Raw genomic sequence first — 23,000 nt, 5'->3', positions numbered from 1 at the left:
CCTATTTTAAATTACACCCCTGCTCAACACTGGCCTAGGCATCACAATGCTCATTGGGAGGGAATGCTTTCCACAAACGCAGGTGAGGTCACGTTGTGGTTGAGCTGCTCTAGACTGCTAAGAACTGGCCCAGGTCACCTGGGTTGAAGGACACCAGGGAAACTGACAGGTTTCCTCCCCCAAAAGTCTCGGCCATTCTCTTGTGCAGTCTTGACTTTAGCTGTTCCTGGTGGTCTCATCTGCCACAGCCGGGTGCCAGGGCTGGTCAAGCTTTGCAAACCCTGGAAAGGCATCTGGGGTTCCTTTCCTAGAAAGCTCATGCAAGTGGCCAGCACCTAACAACTGGTCACTTGAGGCACTCTTATTAAAGGCAGGGGCGGGAACATCTAACCACTGCGAGGCTTTTGCAAACCTCACCCCCAATCCAAGTCCTCACTGTTCCAGGAACGGTCCTGTCTGAGCCCTCAGTGTGGGAAACGGCTTTTATAAAAATAACTGATGACTGTCTGATGGGACCACTGGCTGGGAAAGGTTAGAATCCATCCACCCCATCGGCCACACTCAAGCAGTACGCAGACCTCTGTAAGTGAAGACATTTTATTTCGGCCCATGAGAAGCGGAGACAAAGGCAGCTTAGCTGCTTGTGGTCAGGAGGAGGGATGCCAGCCTGTGGGCCTCAGCGGTGACGGTGGCCTTGGACTAGTGAGTGCAAAGATAAAAGGAATCCAATTCTTCTCTGGATCTCTGATAGAAGAGCCAAATAAATGGTAAGAAAGAACCATTTTTTCCCCAACTCCTAGTTTCTCAAACATCAATGAGTAAATGTTGACCACGGACAAGCAAGCCGGCCTAAGCCCTGAGCCTCTGCCTCAGACGCTGCAGAGGACACAGCTCTGAGTAGGTGTGCCCAGCAGCCATGGGGTGGGTGCCAACATCACCGACATATCCCAAGGAGCATGGATTCATTATTGTTAAGTTCACTCTGAAGGAAAAGATACTCAGAACCATAACCTGCACTTGAGGCTGGGGGAATCAGGCGGCCCTGGAGAGGACAAAGCATCCCGCTGCTCCCTGGCCACATGTGTGAGGGGCCTGGGTCCCTGCCCAGCAGAAAGAAGGCCTCCTTCATAAATAACACGTCTACCCCCACTTTCTCACTACCGAACAGCACACACAACACCCCTGCTTCTTTGAATATATGCTGAGAACCTAAAAAGTCTTTTGGGAAATTCTGGGTCCTATTAAAAGAAGTCTTCTCTCAATTTTTATTTATTTATTTATTTATTTATTTATTTATTTATTTATTTATATTTTTCTGAAGCTGGAAATGGGGAGAGACAGTCAGACAGACTCCCATATGCACCCGACCGGGATCCACCCGGCACACCCACCAGGGGCAACGCTCTGCCCACCAGGGGGTGATGCTCTGCCCCTCCGGGGCGTCGCTCTGCCACGACCAGAGCCACTCTAGCGCCTGGGGCAGAGGCCAAGGAGCCATCCCCAGCGCCCGGGCCATCTTTGCTCCAATGGAGCCTTGGCTGCGGGAGGGGAAGAGAGAGACAGAGAGGAAGGAGGGGGGGGGTGGAGAAGCAAATGGGCGCTTCTCCTGTGTGCCCTGGCCGGGAATCGAACCCGGGTCCCCCGCACGCCAGGCCGACACTCTACCGCTGAGCCAACCGGCCAGGGCCTTCTCTCAATTTTTAAATGAACTATCAGATCATCCATCTCCTGGAGGAGAACCCGGGACCGACAGTTCAAGCGGCCGACCGTCCACGGGCACGTCCAGCCCCAGACGCGCTCCCTCCGGCCACGATGCACAGAGCATCACAAACAAAGCGTCTCTTGTTCTGCATTATTTATTTCTTAAGTTAAGAGTATACACCGAGTCCAGTCAGAATACAGTGGGCACACAGCCGTGCCTATCGTTACACCATGTAAAGAAAATAGATTTTCATATTGCCTTTCAACTGCAGTAACCCCATCCTGGGAGGAGGAAGTCCCTCAAGCAAAGCTGTCGACGTGAGAGGGTTTTAGAGGCAGCTTCCCCAAAAGATTCTTTGTTCTTTTTTAAGTGACCCCTTGATGCAAGGAGCATGTCGCCGCCCCAGGAGAGAAGCACAGCTAGAGGACAGGGATTCTAAAATCGTGCTGTAGAGAGAGACAAGACTTCCTGCTGTTTACGTGACACCGAACTGACTGTCCCTTTGGACAACAAGTACTGGCCACAGTTGGCACCGAGAGTCCCCGTGGCGCAGAGCCGTGCCGAGGCTAGTTTCTGGTTTCACTGCTCTTGGCAGCAAGCCCCCAGGTCGCCAGCACCGAGTGTGAGCCCAGACTACCATTACCCTCCACGCTCACTAAAAGCGCGTGGCACACCCTTCTTAATGGCCTTGGCCTCCCTGGGGAAGCGGGAGGCTACACGCTCAAATCTGCAATGACTCAAGGAACCTGGAGAAACGAGGTGACAGATGGACACTCTCAGCCCCCTCTGCCCCACTCCTGCCTCGACGTCTGCTTGTCGGACGCCGGGGGCCTGGAAAGGAGTCAGCACCCGGCAGCGCGCTGTGGGGGCTGATACATGTGATGGGACATAGGAGTCACACAGTCTTCCACATACCTTTCCCCCATAATAAAATATTCTTAATAAAAACATAATTTAAAGGAAGTGTCAAAAGCCAAGTGTAAAATCCAAGCTGCAAACTCCCAAAGTCTGAAGGCTCTCTGGAAGAATCACGCCTGCTTAAAAAAGAAAGAAAGAAAAATTAAAAAGTATAATGATGTATGTATGTTAAAGCAGAAAAGTAAGAATTTCTAGTGAGCTGCTATGGTACACTAGGTCTGTTTTTCACTGAAGACCAATAGTAGGTGCCTAAAACGAGTAATTAAAGCTAACTCGATCATTCCTACAGAATCACACACCTTTAGGATCTCACATGAACCTCTGCGTCTGCCCCAGCATGAGCATTCCCTTCACAGTATCCAGCCTCTTCTCAGGGCCGCTGACAGTGAACGTGCCCCTCAGAGAGGCAGTGAGAAACTCTAGAGAACTGACCAAGTGTCTACCCCTTTACTGTGAAAGTTTCCTTTCTCTTTGGCAATTTCTTAGACCACCCACCAGCCTCCAGCACACCAGCAGGGGCAGAGCACAGATGTGGCCATGGCCATCGGGAGGCACGCTCCCCGCGCAGGGGCAGAGCACAGATGCGGCCATCGGGAGGCACGCTCCCCGTGCCGAGTGAGCAACCACCGGCTTCCTCCCAAGACAAGCCCCGCCCCCACCCACCTCAGTCAGGCTATCACAGGCCACGTGGCTAATTGGCCACAGCAGATGGGACGGTTGTGTGCCCATCCGACCAGACCCGTGCAGTGCAGAGGGCCAGTGTGGTGAATGCATGGTGTGCAGGAGCCAGGGAGGAAAAGCTCATCTCACCTGCGATAGGACCCCCACCCCCACATATGGGACCACACCACATCTTTGGCTCTCCTCTCAGACCTCACAGATTGCTGACCAACCCCCCACCCCTGACACCCTCCGCAGCAGACTGTATTTTTTTTTTTTTTTTTGCATTTTTCTGAAGTTGGAAATGGGGAGGCAGTCAGACAGACTCCCGCATGCTCCCGACTAGGATCCACCCGGCACGCCCACCAGGGGGCGATGCTCTGCCCATCTGGGGTGTCGTTCTGATGCAACCAGAGCCATTCTAGCGCCTGAGGCAGAGGCCACAGAGTCATCCTCAGCTCCTGGGCAAACTTTTGCTCCAATGGAGCCTTGGCTGCAGGAGGGGAAGAGACAGAGAGGAAGGAGAGGGGGAGGGGTGGAGAAGCAGATGGGTGCTTCTCCTGTGTGCCCTGGCCGGGAATCCAACCCAGGACTCCTGCACGCCAGGCCCACGCTCTGCCACTGAGCTAACTGGCCAGGGCCCAGACTGTATTTTTGCTGACAGTTCCCTCATTATCCTAGCAGGACTTTATACACTCCAGGGTGGAGCCCACAGCTAATGTACTTTAAGTGTACAAAGTTCAGTAATTTTTTGTTTGTTCAAAACTATTTGGATTTTAAGGGATTTCCAGAATAAGCAACAATCAATATAAAAGTATCACGTGTATCAATTTTAAAGCACTTCCTGATGAAAGCATGAGGCTCTGTAAAAATGACAAACACCATACTGTCACACCTGTCACCTCCTTCAAGATCTTTAAGTTTATGGATACATGAAATATCAAAGGGCTAAGAATCCAATCTTCCCAGATTTGGTCACACTGGCACCTGAATGTAGCCGTCAGGAAGGAGGCAACCGCCCAGTGACTGGACTGGAGTCCCCAGAGCAGGCGCGGGGGTGGGGGGAGGCAGTGCACTTGGAGGGCATCACCCATTTGATGCCCAAGCTGACCTTACCTCATTCTCTGACAGGTAACAATTTTAACACCAAACTCCTAATTCTAGTAATTACTCATAATTCTTAAAATTCTAATGTTATTACCATTAAAAGACCAAACAAAGCTGGAAAAACCTAAAGCTTACAAGTATCATATACAGATGTCACCATCAGTCATGGTTTATTGACGGAAACTTCAGCTCAGTGATTTCAGAGTCAGGGGAGCTGCTTCCGCTTCTGTCGCTGTAGGTGTCCCTGTAGAATTAGGACAGTTTATTCGTCATTGCCCACCAAAACCTCGCTTACCCTATTTCTGTAACCACTGTTACCATAAGGACACTTGTATGCGTGCATCAGAAATCAGAAACTCTTTGCTGCATGTATATTTAGCAGAAAGCTGCAGAGCTTCTTCCGGTTACAAAAGATACAAATCCGAACTATACTCAGTCATGGCACCCTAACCACCAATACGGGGTAACTAACTGGTTCCGGACAAAGGTGTGCAGGGGCGTGAAACCACCCGGGCTGTGGCTGACACCATGGGAAAAACCACAGTTCCCCATGGACCACAGGGTCCTACTTACAAATGTAATCCTGGAACCCCGACCTACAGAGAGGGGCCCTGACCACAGTGCCGGGGAAGGTCATGGGAGGCACCAGAGCAGCCCGACAACACCCCAGGGAAGGAGAGGGCACTTGCACGTCCGCGAGAGGAGGAGCACCCAGCCGGGCGGGCTCCTGGCTCCTGCGGCTCTGCTACCACTAGTGGGCTGACAGCTCGCTGTGAGGGACCAGTGACCACCCGAGGGACTGGAGAAGCATGACCCCACCTGGGCGAGAGCCTGCAGCCTTTCTGGAGGTGATGCGGGAGCTTGCCAACGGAGGCCAGGAGGAGGCCAAAGTACGGTGGGGATGGCTTGATGGGTCTGGACAGGAACTCAGGGTGGTACTGAACTCCAACAAAAAAGGGATGATCTGAAACGGAAATGCAAAAGAATTAGCTTCATGTGTATGCACACATCAAAGGGAGCCAAGGAGAAAAAATCTTTGTTAAATGTTGCATATCTCCACAGACCCTACTATGATCTGAAAACAGCCTCTCAACTGGAACCCAGGTAAAAGTAACCACAAGACATGGGAGGTCTGAGGCCCTAGCCCCTGCACAGTCACCTTCCTGGCTGAAGGGACTTCCTTTCCAGGTTTCTATCCCTGGCTCCCTGGCCTTCCAAGGAATTGAGCCATGCAGGTGACATTAGATTAGAAGGAGGGAGTAAGGCCAAGTCCAAGCTCTCACTCTGGAGGACGAGGGGTTGAAGCCAGAGGTGGAAAAGCAGCAGTCAAAGGCCGCCTATGAAGACCAGGGTACAAAGCTCGTCCTTATGCACCCCTGGTGTCCCAGGGCTCCAGACACCTCCTTCACCAAGACCCCTCCCCCTCACACGACAGTGCTGCTTCTGAATTCTGTTAAGAAAACCGTACTAAATTTTCCAGTAAATACAACAGACCAAGTATTCACCTTCCAACTCCACAATTTCCATTCTCTCTCCTCCAACATCTTGGCCCACAAACTTCAAGCCTTGCTCCTCCAGACACTTTTTCAAGACTGGATTCACCTGTTGAAGAATGAAGAATAATTTCTCAACTTATTGTTCCCAAAGTAACAGAAAGGAGAACATTTGAGAAGTCTCAAAGCTCAGTTCCTCACCTCAAATCTGTGGCGGTGCCTCTCTTCTAGGTAATCGAGATCACCATAGAGTTTCCCTGGCAAAAACAGAATGTTGACGTCAAGAATTCTGACTTCACACAAAACAATCCATTCACAACCACATCCTGCTTTTCACTTTGCTCCCGACCACCCACACAGCCGGGCCTGCTGAATTACAGCTATGGTTCTCCTGCGCGCCAGCCACCTGCCGTGGCAGCATGACGGAGGCAAGTCTTAGGCTCTGACTCTGCAAAAAAACCTGACAGAAACAGACTATCATCATCCCCACCACATGGTCACTGAGGGACCACGTGCTCTTCTGCTGGACACTGCCTTGGAAAACAAATCAGGGTGCACCCCGCATCTGCAGCCCCAACAGAGATGTCTTAGGAGCCACACAGCTGACTGTTGGGGCCAGCGCTTGCCGTTAAGTCACAGCTGTCAAAGCTCCTCTGCCCGCGAACAAGTTCTGCACTTCCAAGTGGGCTGCTTTGCAAACTCGGGCTGCCAGGTAAGATGCCCAAATCCACAGAACACCAAAGATGGAAGGACTGAAAGATCACCTCTCAGACAACATACTCAAACTAAACTGTTACCAAATCCCCAAACAGACACAGAGCTGCCCCTGCTAACGCAGGGCGGGGCCAAAGCAGGCTTACAGCTGTGACTGTGCGAGACAGGTTACTCTCATATTACTTTTTTACTATTGTACCGTTTCCCATATGAACAACTGCAAACCTACTTTGGCTCCACCTGGTATAGAAAGAATTTTCCCAATGGGCAAGAAAATTAAATCTCAATTTTCTTAAATATTTTCCTCCCCAAGTTTCCCCTAAATCTTTAGCACCTGCTAGTACTTTCAGAATTAAATCTATTTAGGCTGATCATTATGAAACTGCCATTTCTGTGGGACAAGAACTGCCAACATCGGCAATTTCATATGGTTTAACCTCAGTGTACAGGAAAGGAACAGATTGCAATAGATCTCACCACACTGCCCCACTCGGGTCCCTGATGGCACTGCCTGTGGCCAAATACCCACACGGCTGCTTTGCCTATTTCAGTGCATCCTAAAAGTGCAAGACTAGGAAGAAAGAAGAACTTCTAAAGCAAGAACAGAACCAAAAGCCGAAGAGCCCAGCACCAGCCGGGGACATGCATCCTGGAGGTGCCGAGCCGAGGCCGGGCCAGCAGGAGGCAGCTCTTACTCATGATGGAGTTCTTGGTCTGAAACAAGGTTCTCCTCTTGCCTAGCCTCATGGTTCCGCCCATCTGGCCAGGATTGTGTTCTGGCATGTCTATGACCTGGAGATATTGGGGGAAAAAAACCACGCACTAGCAAACTGTTTCCATTAGAGGCCGACCGCCAGCACCAAATGAAATAACCGGACCTGGGAGGAGGCTCTCACTGGCCAGCCTTTCCTTCTAAGAGATGTTTGTCACAGGGGAAAATGCCTCCCACTAATCGATTTTAAACCTTCTTTGGAGAGGGCCTGAATCCTCCAGCTGCCCTCATGAGCTGCAGGACCTGGCATAGCTGCTCCTGCCCTTGGCTGTTCCTGCCCCCAGCACTCTGGGTCACAGAGCAGCTGGGCTGTAGCAGTTCACAAAGACTAACACAGCCGCACAAACCGCAGACAGGCTATCGTTGCATGCACCCCTCCACCAGACCGATGAGCTGCTCAGAGGAAAGGGACGCTCACCTAGGGTTCACTGAGTCTTGACAGGAGCTTAGTGAATGTGGGCGGAATGGAGCACGGGGTCCCCCCGGCCCTGACAGCCCTTTCCACCCCTCAGTCCTGTACTCTGTGCACCGTCTGACCTCGAGGACCTTCTCTGTGCCCTGCTCCCCCAATACCCCCATATTTCAAAACCTTTGTTTTTCTCCTCCTGAGGTCTTAGTATTAGCAAAGTTCCATTCCAGTTCAACAAACATATAGTGATGCTGTTGAGGTGCCTTGAAATTAAGCGCTCGGTCCAGCTCATTTAACACAACATCCTCGATGTCAAGAACAGGCCTGCCACCCCTAAGCTGGGGATTCAAAGACAAACAAGGCACTGTCCCTCGCCCATGAGCCACTCTCCTCTGGTAGGAGATACAACATGAGGCATGCCGGTCCCAAAAGGCTTTGGTCACCATTAAACCAGTCAGTACTATATTCCAGCAGTGCTTTAACGGTATGCCTATCTCCCAGGGTGGCTGGGGATTAAACGAGTCACTATGCAGGGGTGGGCAAAGAAGGACTACAATTGTAAGTGAAACAGTTTAATTTTGAATTATTATTTATTCTTATATTGTAGACTTTTCCATAAGAACAACTGTAAACCTCCTTTTGCCCATGCTGGTACATGAAGTAGTGAACAGTGCCTAGTACATAAAAAGTGCCTATAAATGTTTCGTATTGGTATTACTATGTTATAAAGTGTTCTCGGGCATTAAAGTGAGTGGGGATGAAGAATTATTTTAATCAGGATTTCTCCCTCCTTAAAATGTGTTGTGGCAAACTGGGAAGAGCAGGAAGAAATTACACAATGAAAAAGAAAAAAGTCTTCGTCACCAGTAGGCCTGAAAGTGCAGGACCCCAGGGTTCTCTGGGTTGCACCCAAGGGGTCTCATTTCCACCAACCACTTTCCTACACGTCCCTTCCACATCCTTCTAAGCCCTGCTGAGATTCAAACCCTGGACTCACCACAGGATGACTGGTATTGGGGTCAAACTCTGTAGAATTGGCATCTGAAAAAAATCAAAATATTTGTATTATGGGAGTAATTACAAACAAATTTGATTAAATTTCAGTCCTAAGCTCTAAATTAGAATTTCCTTCCTTGGTTCAAAGTCATTCAGTGATTAGAACAAAAACTAGGAACATTTTGAAAATATAAAATACACATACAAACACGTTTTCCACTAAATTTGTAACTCTGTGGGAGTGGGTCAAAGCTACACAAAATGGGGACATGAAAACGTGTGATGTAATGTTTATTTAGATAACGCATCCTTATGATAACTCATATATTGTAATCTGAACTTTTCTCATTTTTTGTTTCACACTGTCTCCCTCCAAGGTGGGCAAGTACTATTTCTTTCCTCCTCCTCCTCTTCTTCACTGACCCACTCAATTGCCTCACTCAATAGCTAAATTCAGAAATTAGCTGATTTGAAAACACAAATAACCTCTCCATCCCTTACTGAACCTATTATCTAACCATAAGCAAAACCACTGAGGACTAAAAGCAAAAGCCCCAAGCTCCTGCTACTGCGTGCCTGGTTTATCTATCTGAATATGCTAAACATAGTTCCCTCCTGGGCCTCCACCAAGGCCAGGGATCAGCTGACGGAAAGCTCATCACCAGGTCATTCATCTACCTGGGAAGCCAAGTGGTGACAGGAGGTGACGCTGTGAAAGGGTTGGCAGTGCCTGAGGGCCAGCTCTAGGGTGGTGGGTGGTAAGACAGTACCTGTTGGCTCCGAAGTCAGACCCTAAAAGCACAACGCCCTCAAAAGCAAAGCAACCGCTCAGGAAAAATGTGAACTGAGCCAGCCTGTTAACAGCAAGCTGGCCACAGAAGCCTCACATGCACTTTGTAAAGCCAGACCACTTGGACGTTCCTTTGGGTTGCTTTATTTTTCTTAGAACTCATAAGGTCATTCTGAAAATCTAGGATCTGTCAGCTAGATTACAGAGAATAAAGGGTTGTGGCCGACTCTTCCGACAGTGGTCCCAGTGAACCACACCCCAGAATTCGCATCATGCGGTTGTTCCCCTCTCCCCACGACTCTGGGCTTGGCCATGGGACATAAGCAAGCTTGACAGGTGCTTGCACAGTGGGCTTGTCGTTTTGGAAGCCAGTCAGTCTCCACACTGTGAGGACACTCAGGTTAAACTGGCAACTGATGGGCTGCCGCGGGGACAGCCCTTTGCCATGTCCCTGCCGGGCGGAGCTGAATGCAGCGTGATCTCACACATGCCACCTGGAGCAGAAAACCTGTCCCCCATAGAACACTGAGAAATAAATCACTGTGTTGGAAGCCACTGAGTTTGGGGGTAGTCTGGACACAGCGATACGGTCAGCCAGGCAGAGCCGACATGACCGTATCCTAGGTGCAGGCCCTGTGCCGGGATAGTCACATGTATTAATCCACTGACTATTTACAACCACGCCCAGTGGATACCACTATTAACCCACTTTACAGAGGTAACAGAGGCCTAGAAAGGCTAACAAATTTGCCTAGAATCACCCATAATAAGTGATAATGTCAGAATCTGAGCCTGGGTCTGACCAGCTCCACAGCCCAAGTTCCTAACTGCACAGCCTCACACAGGCCAGTCTTCTTGCTGGACACCAGCTCTGAGACAGTGGCCACGTGACTAAAGCAAGAGGCTCTTCGAGCAGGAAAGGCGGGGAAGAGAGCTTGCTCAGCTGGGCTCCCTCCTTCCTAGGGTTTCACGTGGAGGAGCCCCGCCTTCTTAATCAACAACCCTGTTAAGGCACCCCAAGAGGAGCTGAGATGCGAGGCCTGTCCTCCACGGCTCCCAGAGACCCAACAGTCACCAGGCGTCATATTCTCTGGGCACAGTAAAGCAAGAATTTAACAGTGTTTAAGTAGGCATTTACCTTGCCATCCCAGCACATTTCTTGAAAATTCAACCACTGCCAGCTGCATTCCTAAGCACACGCCTTGCAGGTGGGAGAGAAACACAGTGAGGCTCTGCTGGGAAGGCAGCCCCCCTCCCCCTCATCCTCCCCCTCTCCACAGGGTCGGGCCCTGCTCGCCCACAGCACACAGCCTCCCACCCGCACTCCCTCCTGACGCACCCTGCTGTGCCCGACCTGAACCAGACTTCAAAACCTGGATCACCGGTAGGTAAAGACTCCAGGTTTTGGAAGTTACTCAATTTTAGAAATAAACAATATTCTATTTGATACTTTTTAAAAAGTCAAGTTTTCCTGCCCACCCCCATTAAGTTACCATTTACAATTGGTCAAAAATTACTAGAATGTACAGCAGGAGGAAGCATCCCAAATCGCTTTGCTCCACTGCGCCTTAAAGTCACCTGGCGCTTTAAGTGAGGCCAGGAAACAGTCTCCCATGTCTTGCCCAAAAGCCAAGATCGGTAAATACACAAGGTTTCCTAAAGGACGTTTCATTCTTTGAAAATTCCACATCTACATGCAGCTTACAAGTTTAAACTTTTCCCTTTAAAGGAGGGTTTGAATTTCTCCAGAACAAAACCAAAAAGGCTCTGACTTCAGCTGCTATGTGGACAGATGGCACCTGTGTTTGGTTTTGATGATCCCGTTTCACTTATGGGCTCCGGCCTGACCCCTTCCTCATGTTCTTTCCTATTTCTTACCCAAAAAAGGCTTCTTCTGTTTCCGAGCCCAGGCGATAGCTTGGATTTTTCCTTCTGTCCCTCGAACACCAAAGCCGCCTGGAACCAGCACGCCGCTGTACGAGAGAGCACACCACAAGGGGACCCCTTCCCACCAGTCCAGCTCGCAACCACCCAGGGAGCCACTTCCAAGACACGGACGCCCTGAAGTTACTCTGGACACTTTGCTACTAGACTGCCTGTGATTTCAGGACTGCCAACAAGCTGAATGGAAACACTATGAACTTAGGAAACATACACAAAACCATGGACTTTTCTTGGTGATATTTACAAAGTGCTCCTAACAAGTAAAAGGATGGTACACAAAGGCCCTGGCCAGTTAGCTCAGTGGTAAGCATCGGCCCAGCGTGGGGAAGTCCTAGGAAACCGGCCAGGGCACACAGGAGAAGCGACCATCTGCTTCTCCAACCCCCCCCCCTCGCTTATCTCTCTTTCTCTCTTTCTCTTCCCTTCCTGCAGCCATAATTCAATTGGAGAGAGTTGACCCTGGGCACTGAGGATGGCTCCATGGCCCCTGCCTCAGGGGCTAAGAAGAGCTCGGTTGCTGAGCAATGGAGTAACACCCCAGATGGGCAGAGCATCACCCCCTAGTGGGATTTCCAGGTAGTTCCTGGTCAGGGCACATGCGGGAATCTGTCTCTCTGCCTCTCCATCTCTCACTGAATTAAGAAAAAAAAAAAAAAGTATACAAAAATGTAATACACACAGAATCTGTCCCAGGCACAGCCTCCTTCCTAATTGTTAATGTGTATTAATATAAAAGCGTTTTTTACCTATTGGTTTAATGTGCTCCCCCAGGTAGGAAGGGGGCCTTTCCTCGTCAGCTCAGACTGCCACGCTGACTGGAGGGGCTCAACCACAGCCGCATGGCGCCGTGACATTCAATTCTTCTAGTGAACTAGAAATCTTGGCTAATGTTTTACGATTATAAATAGCAGCTACCAGAAACAAACTACTCATGAGACTCTACAGAAGTCATCAAATCTTCTGGATGAAAAAATCTTTAAATAAGCCTCATCAATAGATGTATTCAACAATCAGAACAAGTTCTCTTCAGAGTCAACGACACTGATAAACTGTACGTTGGTAAGGTTTAGATCAAGGGTCCCCAAACTTTTTACACAGGGGGCCAGTTCACTGTCCCTCAGACCGTTGGAGGGCTGAACTATAAAAAAAACTATGAACAAATCCCTATGCACACTGCACATATTTTAAAGTAAAAAAACAAAACGGGAACAAATACAATATTTAAAATAAAGAACAAGTAAATTTAAATCAACATACTGACCAGTATTTCAATGGGAACTATGCTCCTCTCACTGACCACCAATGAAAGAGGTGCCCCTTCCGGAAGTGCGGCGGGGGCGGATAAATGGCCTCATGGGGCCACATGCGGCCCGTGGGCTGTAGTTTGGGGACCCCTGGTTTAGATCATCCAGTATATAATCTTTTCAATAATTAAAAGATATGTAAACAAGTAGTTTCCTACCAGCCCACGAAAGCACAGCACTTCGCCCACCGAGACAACCCCAAAGCAGCAGAGGACCCAGGCCAAGCGCCTACTCACTGAGCGCTGCAGAGCTTCTGCCAGGCTTCGTGGTAGCGCACGGGCTCCTCCTGCAAGGTGCTGGGCTCCAAGTCCGTGGAGTCAATGTACTGGGGGCAACGAAAAGAAACAGCAGGCTCATGATGCCAGGGGCACTCTTTCATAACTTCTAAAGAGTATTACCAATGCCCCATCTTTCTCAATTTTAAAGCAGTTATTAAAATGATACTCTTAATAGATTTAAACCTATTCTTAATAGATTTAAACCTAGTAATAATTTAAAACAAACTTTTAAAATCCTTCTTCTATTTTAAAACACAAGTATTTCCTTCAAAATCATTTAACCCCCAAACCCGTCTCCAGCCGCTCGATGCGCCATCTGTTAGGACCCACTGGAGCAGACTCTAGTGTTCTCGCTGTTCAATTTTCCCCCATCCATCCTCCACCCAAACTGCTTTCCAACTTTCTCAACTTCACTGAAGTGTAATCTACACACAGTAAAATACAGCATAATATTTATCCCAAGCCCCAAGCAGACAAGGGGCCATTTGAAATGTTCACTGTTAAATTTTGTCATTCAAAAAAAAAAAAATTTGTCATTCACACAAAGGTGTGACTCCCCCCACCTTGATCCAGATAACAAATTCCTGCCGTCCCGAAAGCTCCCTTCGCCCCTCCACCACCAGCTTCCTATCTGCTTTCTACCACCACAGGTTTTGCATCTGCTAGAACTTCATTTGTTTCCATATTTTGGCTATTATGCATAATTGGTCCATTTGTATAAAAATATTTTTTGTGGACTTATGCTTTCATTTCTCAAGTAATTATCTGGGAATGGAACTGCTGGGTCATATAGTAAGTGTACATTTTACTTAATAGGAAACTGCCAGACTGTTTTCAAAAGTGGTTATACTGCCCTGGTCAGATAGCTTGGTTGGTTAGAGCACTGTCCTGTTACACAAAGGCTGCGGGTTCACTCCTCAGGGCACAAAAACAAACAAACAAATGTAAAGTGGTTGTACCATTTTACATTCCCACCAGCAAGGTAAGAGTTCCACATCTTTACCAACACTCTTAGCCACTCTGGAGGATGTGTATCTCACTAGGATTTAATTTGCATTTATTTCCCTGACAACCAAAGAAAGGTGTTGAGCATCTTTTCACATGTATCATGTGCATCTGTTCAAATCTTTTACCCACTTTTTAATTAGATTGTTCGTCTGCCTATTTCTTCCTGCACTGACTTCCCTGAATGTTGAGGCAAGAGCCAGGCGTGGCCCGGCTGACAAGATTAATGACCTGGGCGACTGGACACATATTGCAGAGAAACCCCAGCTCTATGCGGTAGATACGAGAATTCCCACTTCACAGAGGTCACTGGGACCTGCAGTTGTGCAAAGTGCCCCTGGCAGCCGAGCTCCCCATGCCCGTGTGGCAGCAAGTTTACTTGGTCACTGATATTCAGCTCAAGCATTCACTGTCCCTCTGCTCCTACTCTCCCCTTCATGATTTCCTGAAATGCTCTCCAAGCTGGGAGCCCACATGAATCTTTCTGATTCCTAGAAAGAAATTCTGAGCTCCAAAAACATAAAGCAGATATGCAGCACCTATGAGCCTGCAGATGGCCTCCCTGTTCACACTTCAGCGGCACCTGTGCCGCCCGCCTCACCTTGATTTCCAATTTGTGGTTGATAGCCAGGGCGGAATGCTCCAGAGCTTTAATGACAGAGGCGTAGGAGTCTGAGAACTTAGTGTACTTGCCCACAAGGGCAATAGAGCAGGTCTCCAGCAAGCGATCGTATCTACCAATCAAAAGTCAAGAAACAACAAATTATTTAGTGTGTACATACAACTAGCAGATCAAAATTTCTTTTTAAAGAGAAGAAAAACAAGTCTGAAAAGAATTTAATGGGAGCAGCTAATATCTGAGTTCTATGTACTAAACAGTAAAGAGAAAACAATTTTCAGTTCAATGTGGCAGGCTTTTTAAGAAAACAGGATTTTAGAAGCTATTACAAAGAGATGGCTTCAAAATCTTACACATACTGTTTTACAAAAAATTAAAATCTCAGAAGGTAAAAACAATTAACAATTTAAAAGAGTTCATGTGATGAAGGGAAGAGTCTAATATATACTATAGGATCCACACAATAGTCCATATTCATTAAAAACTTCAATTATAGTCTTGGCCAAATAGCTCAGTTGGTTGGAGTGTCATCCCAATAAGTCAGGGTTGTGGGTTTGATCTCCAGTCAGGGCACATACAGAAATAACCAATGAGTGCATGGATAAGGGAAGAATAAATCAGCATTTCTCTGTCCCCCTGAGCCACCTATAAAATCGATCAATACGAATTTTTTAAGATTTCAATTATAAAGTTAAATGAGTAACAAAGCAAAAATGTTTATAATATTTTATGGGAAAAATTCCTAATACTGTGTGTCATTTTTGTAGCTACATGAAGATGCGCATGTAAGTGAACATGGACTGAAGGGAAATGTCAAAATGAAAATATCGCAGCAATGGAATGAGCGGTTCCCGCCCCCGAATGCTTATCACTCTCGTTGTACTGATTTTGCACCTACAGTAAGGCACACGGTGCTGAGGCGCTGCGTGAAAATCGCTGATGTGATGTGTGAGCATCACACAGCTTTAGGCGGAAAGTGGTGTAGGAACAGTTCTCCAAGTGATGAGTTCTGGCAGCAATAGTACGGAAAGACTGACATCCTCGCTGATCCTTTTCTGGTGTAGGGTGAGTAGCATGTTCCCAAACACAGCTCAGGTATTTGGAATGCCACCCAGAGAGCTCTGGCCACGGCCAGCCCTAGTGTGGGCCTCGGGTATGTGCGTTAACCCCCTGCCGGTAGGATGCCTGTTTGCACTGACTTTCTAGTTGACGGGAGACAAGGGTGTAGGTGTGTAATCTGAACTCATTTGTGTTCTTGGGCCTGAGCCTTTCTTAATGCCCCTTACCATTTATAACCTTTTCTTACACGAGTTGATGGCACAAGCTAAGAGCTGAACCCCCTGAGCCCCTACGAGAAGGAGAAATAAGGCAAACCTGTCAGCCATCTCTTTCCACTTCATCAGCATCCTTCGTGACTGCCTCTCAATCGGAAGGTCAAGTCTTCGAAGAAAATAATCTACAACTCCCTGCTCTTCTAATAACAAGGGGACTCGGTAGATGGACGAGACATCATGGACACAGATCACCTGTTTAAAAAGCAACAGAGGTTAGTTAATAAGAACAAACAAAAACTAAGCGGCTGACAGCCTCCTACTAGCTATATGACCTTGGGAAAGGAACTGTTCTAAATTTGAAAACAGAAAAAAAGGGCAATTTTCTAGAAAAATATAAACTACCAAAACCAACTAACTCAAGAAGAATTAAAAAACAGCAGCTAATCTCTCTTATGAACATGGATATAAAAATCCTTAAAAAAGAAAAGATTACAAACTACAAATGTAGTTCAAAAAAAAAAAAATCATGTGCAAGTAGGATTTGTCCCCAGAACAGTAGTTCTCAAATTTTGGCTGTACGCTGGAACCACTTGAGGGAGCTTTTAAAAATCCAAAGCCTGCTGCACCCCACTATCTCTGGGAGTAGGAGGCAGGCATCAGCACTTTGTAACCCTTTGAGTGGTGAGTTTTTTTCATGCTCACTGACCCCCGAGAGTGAGTTTTTTTTTTCAAAAAATGAAATTAGTTCCAGTTACAGCTTTATTAACTTAAAATCATGTTTCTTTGATGACCAACTTATGGAAACAAGAACATACATTTGCCTTTTTTTAATGTCACCTTACACATTTTAAAAATAAATCGATTGCACTCAGGAGGCACGAGGACGTACATGAACGTTCATACTACTCAAAGGGTTAAAGCTGAGCTTGAGAACCACCATATTAGGATATTTAACAGCAGGATTCACTACATGAACAGATTATAGAAGAAAAAAAAAATACAGACTCCTGCAGTGGATGTACATTTACTAAAAATTCAAAACCTATTCATAATAAAAATTCCTGGTAAATCAGAAATTTTAAGGGAAATATAAAAGACCCACAGGAAACGTCATTTAGTTTGCTACTTAATATTAATGCAAAAGTCTAGGACAAGGCAAAACTGGCTACATATATTCAGTGATGTACTAGAGATATTAGCCATTACAATTAGATAAGAAAAAAAGTGTATGAACTGAAAAATTAAGAAACAATTCTCACTAACTGCATACAATATTATTGTTTAATCCACACAGAAAAAAAGAAAATTTACAGGTAAACAATTAGAACTAACAGAATTTTAGTTATGTTAGCTTGGCTTGAGATCAATAAGCAGTAACCAGCACGGCTTCCTATACATGGGTCATATCTAATAAGGAAATATAATTTTTAAAAATATGCCATTCATGCCTGACCAGGTAGTGGTGCAGTGAATAGAGCTTTGGAGTGGGATGCAGAGGACCCAGGTTCAAAACCCTAAGGTCAATGGCTTGAGCCCAAGGTTGCTGGCTTGAGCAAGGGGTCACTTGCTCTGCTGTAGCTCCCCAGTCAAGGCACATATGAGAAATCAATGAACAAGCAATCAATGAACAACTACGATGTCGCAATGAAGAACTGATGCTTCTTATCTCTCTCCCTTCCTGTCTGTCTGTCCCTCTCTGACTGTCTCTGTCAAAAAAAAAAAAAATATATATATATATGCCATTCATATATATAGTAAATTATAAATACCTATAAATTAATCTAAAAAACTTTACAAAGACCTTGGCTGGAAGGCTCAGTGGTAGAGCGTCGTCCTGGCATATGGATGCCCTAGGCTCTATTCCCAGTCAGGGCACACAGGAGAAGCGACCATGTGCTTCTCCATCCCTCCCTCTCCCCCTTCTCTTTCTCCCTCCCTCTCTCTCTCTCTCTCTCTTTCTCTCTCTCTCTTTACCTCCCACAGTGATGGCTCAATTGGTTCAAGTGCATTGGCCCTGGGCGCTGAGGATGGCTTCCTGGAGCCTCTGCCTCAGGTGCTCAAAATAGTTTGGTTGTGAGCATGGCCCCAGATGGGCAGTGTATCAGCCCCAGAAAGGGACTGTAGAGGGGATCCTGGTCAGGGTGCATGCAGGAGCCTGTCTTTCTATCTCCCCTCCTCTCACTTGGAAAAGAACAAAAGAAAAAATAAAAGCACAGTCTATTAAAAATATATATATATGTATATAGTTCATCAAAATGTAAAAGCTTTAGTGCTCCAAAAGACACCATTAAGAAATGAAAAGATAACATTAAGAAAATGAAGATAGCCTGACCAGGCAGTGGCGCAGTGGATGTAGTGTTGGACTAGGATGTGGAGGACCCAGGTTCAAAACTCCAAGGTCACCGGCTTGAGTGTAGGCTTAACTGATTTGAGCAAGGCTCACCAGCTTGAGCCCAAGGTCACTGGCTAGAGCTAGGGGTCACTTGGTCTGCTGTAGTCCCCCCCCCCCCGTCAAGGCACATGTGAGAAAGCAATCAATGAACAACTAAGGTGCCACAACGAAAAATTGATGCTTCTCATCTCTCTCCCTTCCTGTCTTTCTGTCCCTATCTGTCCCTCTCTCTGTTTCTGTCACACACACAAAAAAAGAAAGAAAATGAAGATAAGCCACAGACTAGGAGAAAAAATGTGCAAATCACACCTGACAAAAAGACTTACACAAAGCATATATAAAGAACTCAGAATTCATTAAGATAAGCAACACAATTAACAGGCGTAATATTTGAAATTCAAATTTAAATACAGAAATACATGTCACATTTTTAAAGTGAATAATTTTAATGACAACCTAGTCTATTACAGAATTGAATTACCATCCTTTGCTAGGATAGAAATATCTAAAATAATTGATGCACAAAAACATTTTTCTGTCTGTTAAGAACTTCCTTCTAGATGTGTCCTGTTTTGGCTCAAATAAACTCACAAAAACCCACTGGTTTGGATTTTCTTACATCGACAAACATAGCCACTTCAAAATGGAGTCAGAGCTGCCTGTCTTCCTCCTCAAACCTTTAGAATGTTTAAACGGGGCTGAAAAATCTTTGGACTGGGCCAAAACAGCACTGCATTACAAACGATTGTTTGCAAAGCTAACAGGAAAACACATTCTGTACCAGTCTGAAAATTAAAGGCAATGTTTAGAATTAGCACCACCATGCATAGTTAAAGAATAACAGCTTATTTTTACTTATAGAAACTCCTTTTTGAACTTATTAACACCAACAGAAATTCCTTCCTTCTATTCATGTCATTATTCTTTTTTATCCCTTCTCATAAACTTCTTACTTTCACCTCCAAACTGAAACATTGTTTGGGTTTCTACCTGAATTCAGTGCTTCCCAAATAGCAAAAATAAACAAACAAACAAATAAATAATAATTGAAGTGCACAATAGAAAGACTGTTCATAACAATGAAATTATTCTTATGTTACCAGATATGTTATGAATCCCTGTGAGAGGGATCCCAGTTCAGAAATCACACCAGGAACACTGATCTCAGGCCCCCCGCTACCCTGACACCCTGAAGCCCGAGCCATGGTGGACATGGAGATGACAGCTTCCTCCATAATGGTGAATGGTTTTCCTCCTGCTCCACTCACTTCAATGCCAGGCCAATGGTTTTAATATTTTTATATTTTCTTCATTACTCCTTGCAAATAGATTTCTCTTATTCTAACCCTGCTTCTTCATTCTCCCCTTTCTAGGCCGGCTGGGCTCCCCTGCTCAGTCTCTTGATCCTCAACCTAGTAGCAAAACAATCCATAAAAACTCTCCTTCAGCCAAACCTGACCAAAGCCACAACCTCAGCTTATCACCACTAGAATTCCCGTACCCTGCAAGAGGGAACTACGTGCAGGGAACCACAAGACAGAAGGTAATGGCGTCACAGAGCCAGTGGTACCAGTATTTCTTGGGAACAGTCTATGTTCTCAAATCATGACATAACCAACCAGCCTTTGGAAACTGCTTAAGAGAATTTAGGATAATTAGAAGCAAAAAATGATTCACGTGAAGGCAGAATTTCTACTCACTTGCTCAGGTTCAACATGGCAGAACATGGATATTTTCTCTTTCACAGATGTGTCGAGTGGATTTGAGCACCTGCACACGACCTGGCAGTAAAGAAAGCACAACATTTAGACAGAAGGGATTACAAAGCTGGGTTTTTCTCCTGATTGAAATTAAAGCAGACATAACATTGTTAAGCTAACTCCTAGCACAATGCATGTATATTATGACATAATTACCCATTTGCAAAATTGAAATTCTTAAATCCCAAACTGGAAAAATGGAACAGAGTGGCAGTACAAATGAACAGATTACTGCAGTGCAAGAGCCAACTGGGTTGGCTTGGTTCCTCAATCAGTGTGCTTGGTTAGGAGGGAAAAGAGAATAAACGACTGGCTGAGAGGAGAAATAAGACACGACCATATACACGTCAGGCAAGGAAATCTTTGTAAACTACAGCCCCACTTCAAAGAACTAGACCTATTTCTCCACCATCAACCAAAAGCACGCCAAGAAAACAAAGGGTTTGTGTGCTATGGAAGAGAGATTTTAATTAGACACCAAGACCATGCTGACACCAGGTAATCCGAGTACTCTTACCAGATCTGGGGAAAGCCCAAGGCCTCGGAGCTCCCGAACACTGTTCTGGGTGGGTTTAGTCTTCTGTTCCCCTGTTGAACTTGGCTATTTTACAAAAGGAAAAAAAAAACTAATTTCTCTATAATAGGAATTTTCAAGTATGACTTTTCCCTAACCCCCTTTTTAATAGGGAAATAGATCATTTGATCTCTTATCTAATTGAGTTTTTATTTTTGTAAGTTACATATGCATGTATTTTAGTCAAAAGCTCTACGAAGTCTGTCCTAAAGACCAGGGGCAGCAAACCCCAGAGACAGCCACTCTCTGTCTGTTAACTGATCCTCCTTGTATGCTTTGCTCTACTTCTTGACATTTAGTCTGAGGCTTTTTCTACTGATTCCCTTGCTAGATACGGCACACACATGCTGCCTGTAGCCCCTGCCTCATGAGCCCTCTTCAGTGTTTACAAGTTTTAAAAGTATTTAAATATTGTCCATTGTTACCATTCTTTTCCTTTCTGGTCCAAATGTTGGTTTTTTGCTTCGTTTTGTTGGTATGCTGATTTTTCTATGTACTAAATTATCTTTATTCTTTTACACTTAACAGATACATTTGCTGGGTATAAGATTCTAGGTTGAAAATCATGTTCCCAAGAATTTTTAAGGAAACAGCTTCACTATCTTTCAGCTTCCAGTATTGCTGGTGAGAAGCTGAAGGCCATACTGATTCCTGATGTTTCTCTTTAGAGCCTTTCAGGATTTCTGCCCCATTTCTCTGAAATTTTACAATGATGTGCCTTGGTGTGGTTCATTTTCATTCGATATACTAGGCATTCCATGGGCTTTTTCAATCTAGAAACTCAAGTCTGAAAATTTCCTTGAATTGTTTAGAGTCAACAATTTTTTCTATAAAGGGCCAGATAATAAATATAAATATTTTAGGTTTTGTTGGTTATCCCGTCTCTGTCACTACTACACAACTCCTATTTTAACACAAAGCAGGGAAATGAACATAGGGTGTGGCTCAGTTATTTGGCCGTGGGGCATAGTTCACAGACCCCTGGTTTAGATTCTTTCCCTCTCCATTGCTGGTATTTTGGGGGAAATCATATTATTTGAATGTTAGAACTGGACCAGTCCTCTAACTTTCTTGCTTTTTCTCTCTCTTGATCTTTCTGCTCTACTTCTTAGGATATTTCTTCAACCTTCTTTCTCTCAAATTTTTCTTTTCTGCTATCCAATTTTTAATTTCCAAGAATTCTTGTCCATTCTGAGTGTTCCCTTCTTAGGATATCCAGCTTTGTGGGACGCAGTTTATTTCCTCTTAATTCTGAAGATATTGATGACAGGTCGCTTTATTTTCTTTAAGTTTCCTGCTCCCCACAGAGCCTCAATTTCCTCTAAGTTTCTTTTTTTCCTGTTGTTTTGGTCTCTTGCATGTTAGATACTTTCTCCAAACGTATGGTGATCTCTGGCAGCCAGTTCATATTTAAAAGTAACTGGAAGTGCCCTCGCCAGATAGCTCGGTTGGTTAGAGCACCGTCCCAAGTTGCAGAGGTTGCCAGTTCAATCCCCAGTCAGGGCACAATCAGGAACAGATTGATGTTCCTGTCTTTCTCTCTCACTCTCCTCTCTCTAAAATGAATTTTAAAAATTAAAAAAACAAAACAACTAACTGGAAGTTCTGTGACAGTGGGTGGACTTGTCCACCAGGGTCCCCACTCTGGGACTCTGGCTGGCTGTTTCATGGGGGAACCTCTGAAGGTAGTGGTTCCCCTGGGCTAATAACATGCCCCAAGAAGAATCTTACAACTGCCCACATGGAAGGTCCGGGCCGGGCTGCGAAGATTCTGGGAACCAAGTGACAGAAGAAGGTAGGGTGTCTCAAGAGCATAAAATTACACTTAACCTCATGTTTTTAGTTCAGTATTCCAGTCCTCAATCTTCAGAGAAAAAAACCTCTAGTCTTTTGCCAAGCTCGAGGGGCAAATGTCCCACTGTGCAAATTAGGGAAGGGGATGTTGGGGTCTAACTGCTTCTGAAACAGCAGTTGTGAGCCCCACCCTTACCCCCACTCTCAGAAGTACCATATGCTGCCCATTCCTGAGCCTCCAGGGGTTCTGCAGGGCAAGTGGGGTTGCTTCTCTGCTTTTCCTGATGCAGGCGTAGGAATCTAGGTCTTCTGGGTCTGCTAAGTCAGTTACTATGTGCCCATCTGCTTTCTGCCTTCCTAATTTTTGTTACTGTCAACTCTTTTCATAGTTATTTATCTTTGTGAATTTTCATCTATAAAATAGACTGACAGGTGGTGGCACAGTGGATAGAGCATTGACCTGGGACACTGAGGTCCCGGGTTTGAAACTCTGAG

The 23,000-nt window shown here is 45.8% G+C and overlaps 1 protein-coding gene across 3 annotated transcripts in view; it reads right to left on the bottom strand.

Moving 5' to 3' along the window:
• Positions 1-1,840: 1,840 nt before the first annotated feature.
• The window catches only part of CTPS1 (CTP synthase 1), a 41,017-nt gene continuing 19,857 nt past the window's right edge, over positions 1,841-23,000 (bottom strand). For 2 of the 3 annotated variants that reach the window (XM_066376000.1, XM_066376002.1), the window contains exons 6-19: positions 20,655-20,738; positions 20,078-20,158; positions 16,086-16,237; positions 14,694-14,826; positions 13,046-13,134; positions 11,440-11,534; positions 10,700-10,762; positions 8,773-8,816; positions 7,290-7,386; positions 6,082-6,137; positions 5,893-5,989; positions 5,207-5,351; positions 4,523-4,631; positions 1,841-2,736 (exon numbers count right to left, since the gene is read on the bottom strand). In XM_066376000.1, coding sequence (XP_066232097.1) covers positions 4,547-4,631; positions 5,207-5,351; positions 5,893-5,989; positions 6,082-6,137; positions 7,290-7,386; positions 8,773-8,816; positions 10,700-10,762; positions 11,440-11,534; positions 13,046-13,134; positions 14,694-14,826; positions 16,086-16,237; positions 20,078-20,158; positions 20,655-20,738 — 1,221 coding nt within the window. In that variant the 3' untranslated portion in view covers positions 1,841-2,736; positions 4,523-4,546. Of the gene's footprint in view, positions 2,740-4,522; positions 4,632-5,206; positions 5,352-5,892; positions 5,990-6,081; positions 6,138-7,289; positions 7,387-8,772; positions 8,817-10,699; positions 10,763-11,439; positions 11,535-13,045; positions 13,135-14,693; positions 14,827-16,085; positions 16,238-20,077; positions 20,159-20,654; positions 20,739-23,000 lie in introns of all 3 variants that reach the window. The other variant, XM_066376001.1, reaches the window with a different exon arrangement.

Source organism: Saccopteryx leptura, chromosome 3 (genome assembly GCF_036850995.1).
Source record: "Saccopteryx leptura isolate mSacLep1 chromosome 3, mSacLep1_pri_phased_curated, whole genome shotgun sequence".
NCBI lineage: Eukaryota > Metazoa > Chordata > Mammalia > Chiroptera > Emballonuridae > Saccopteryx > Saccopteryx leptura.
This window is presented reverse-complemented; position numbering and strand designations above follow the sequence as displayed.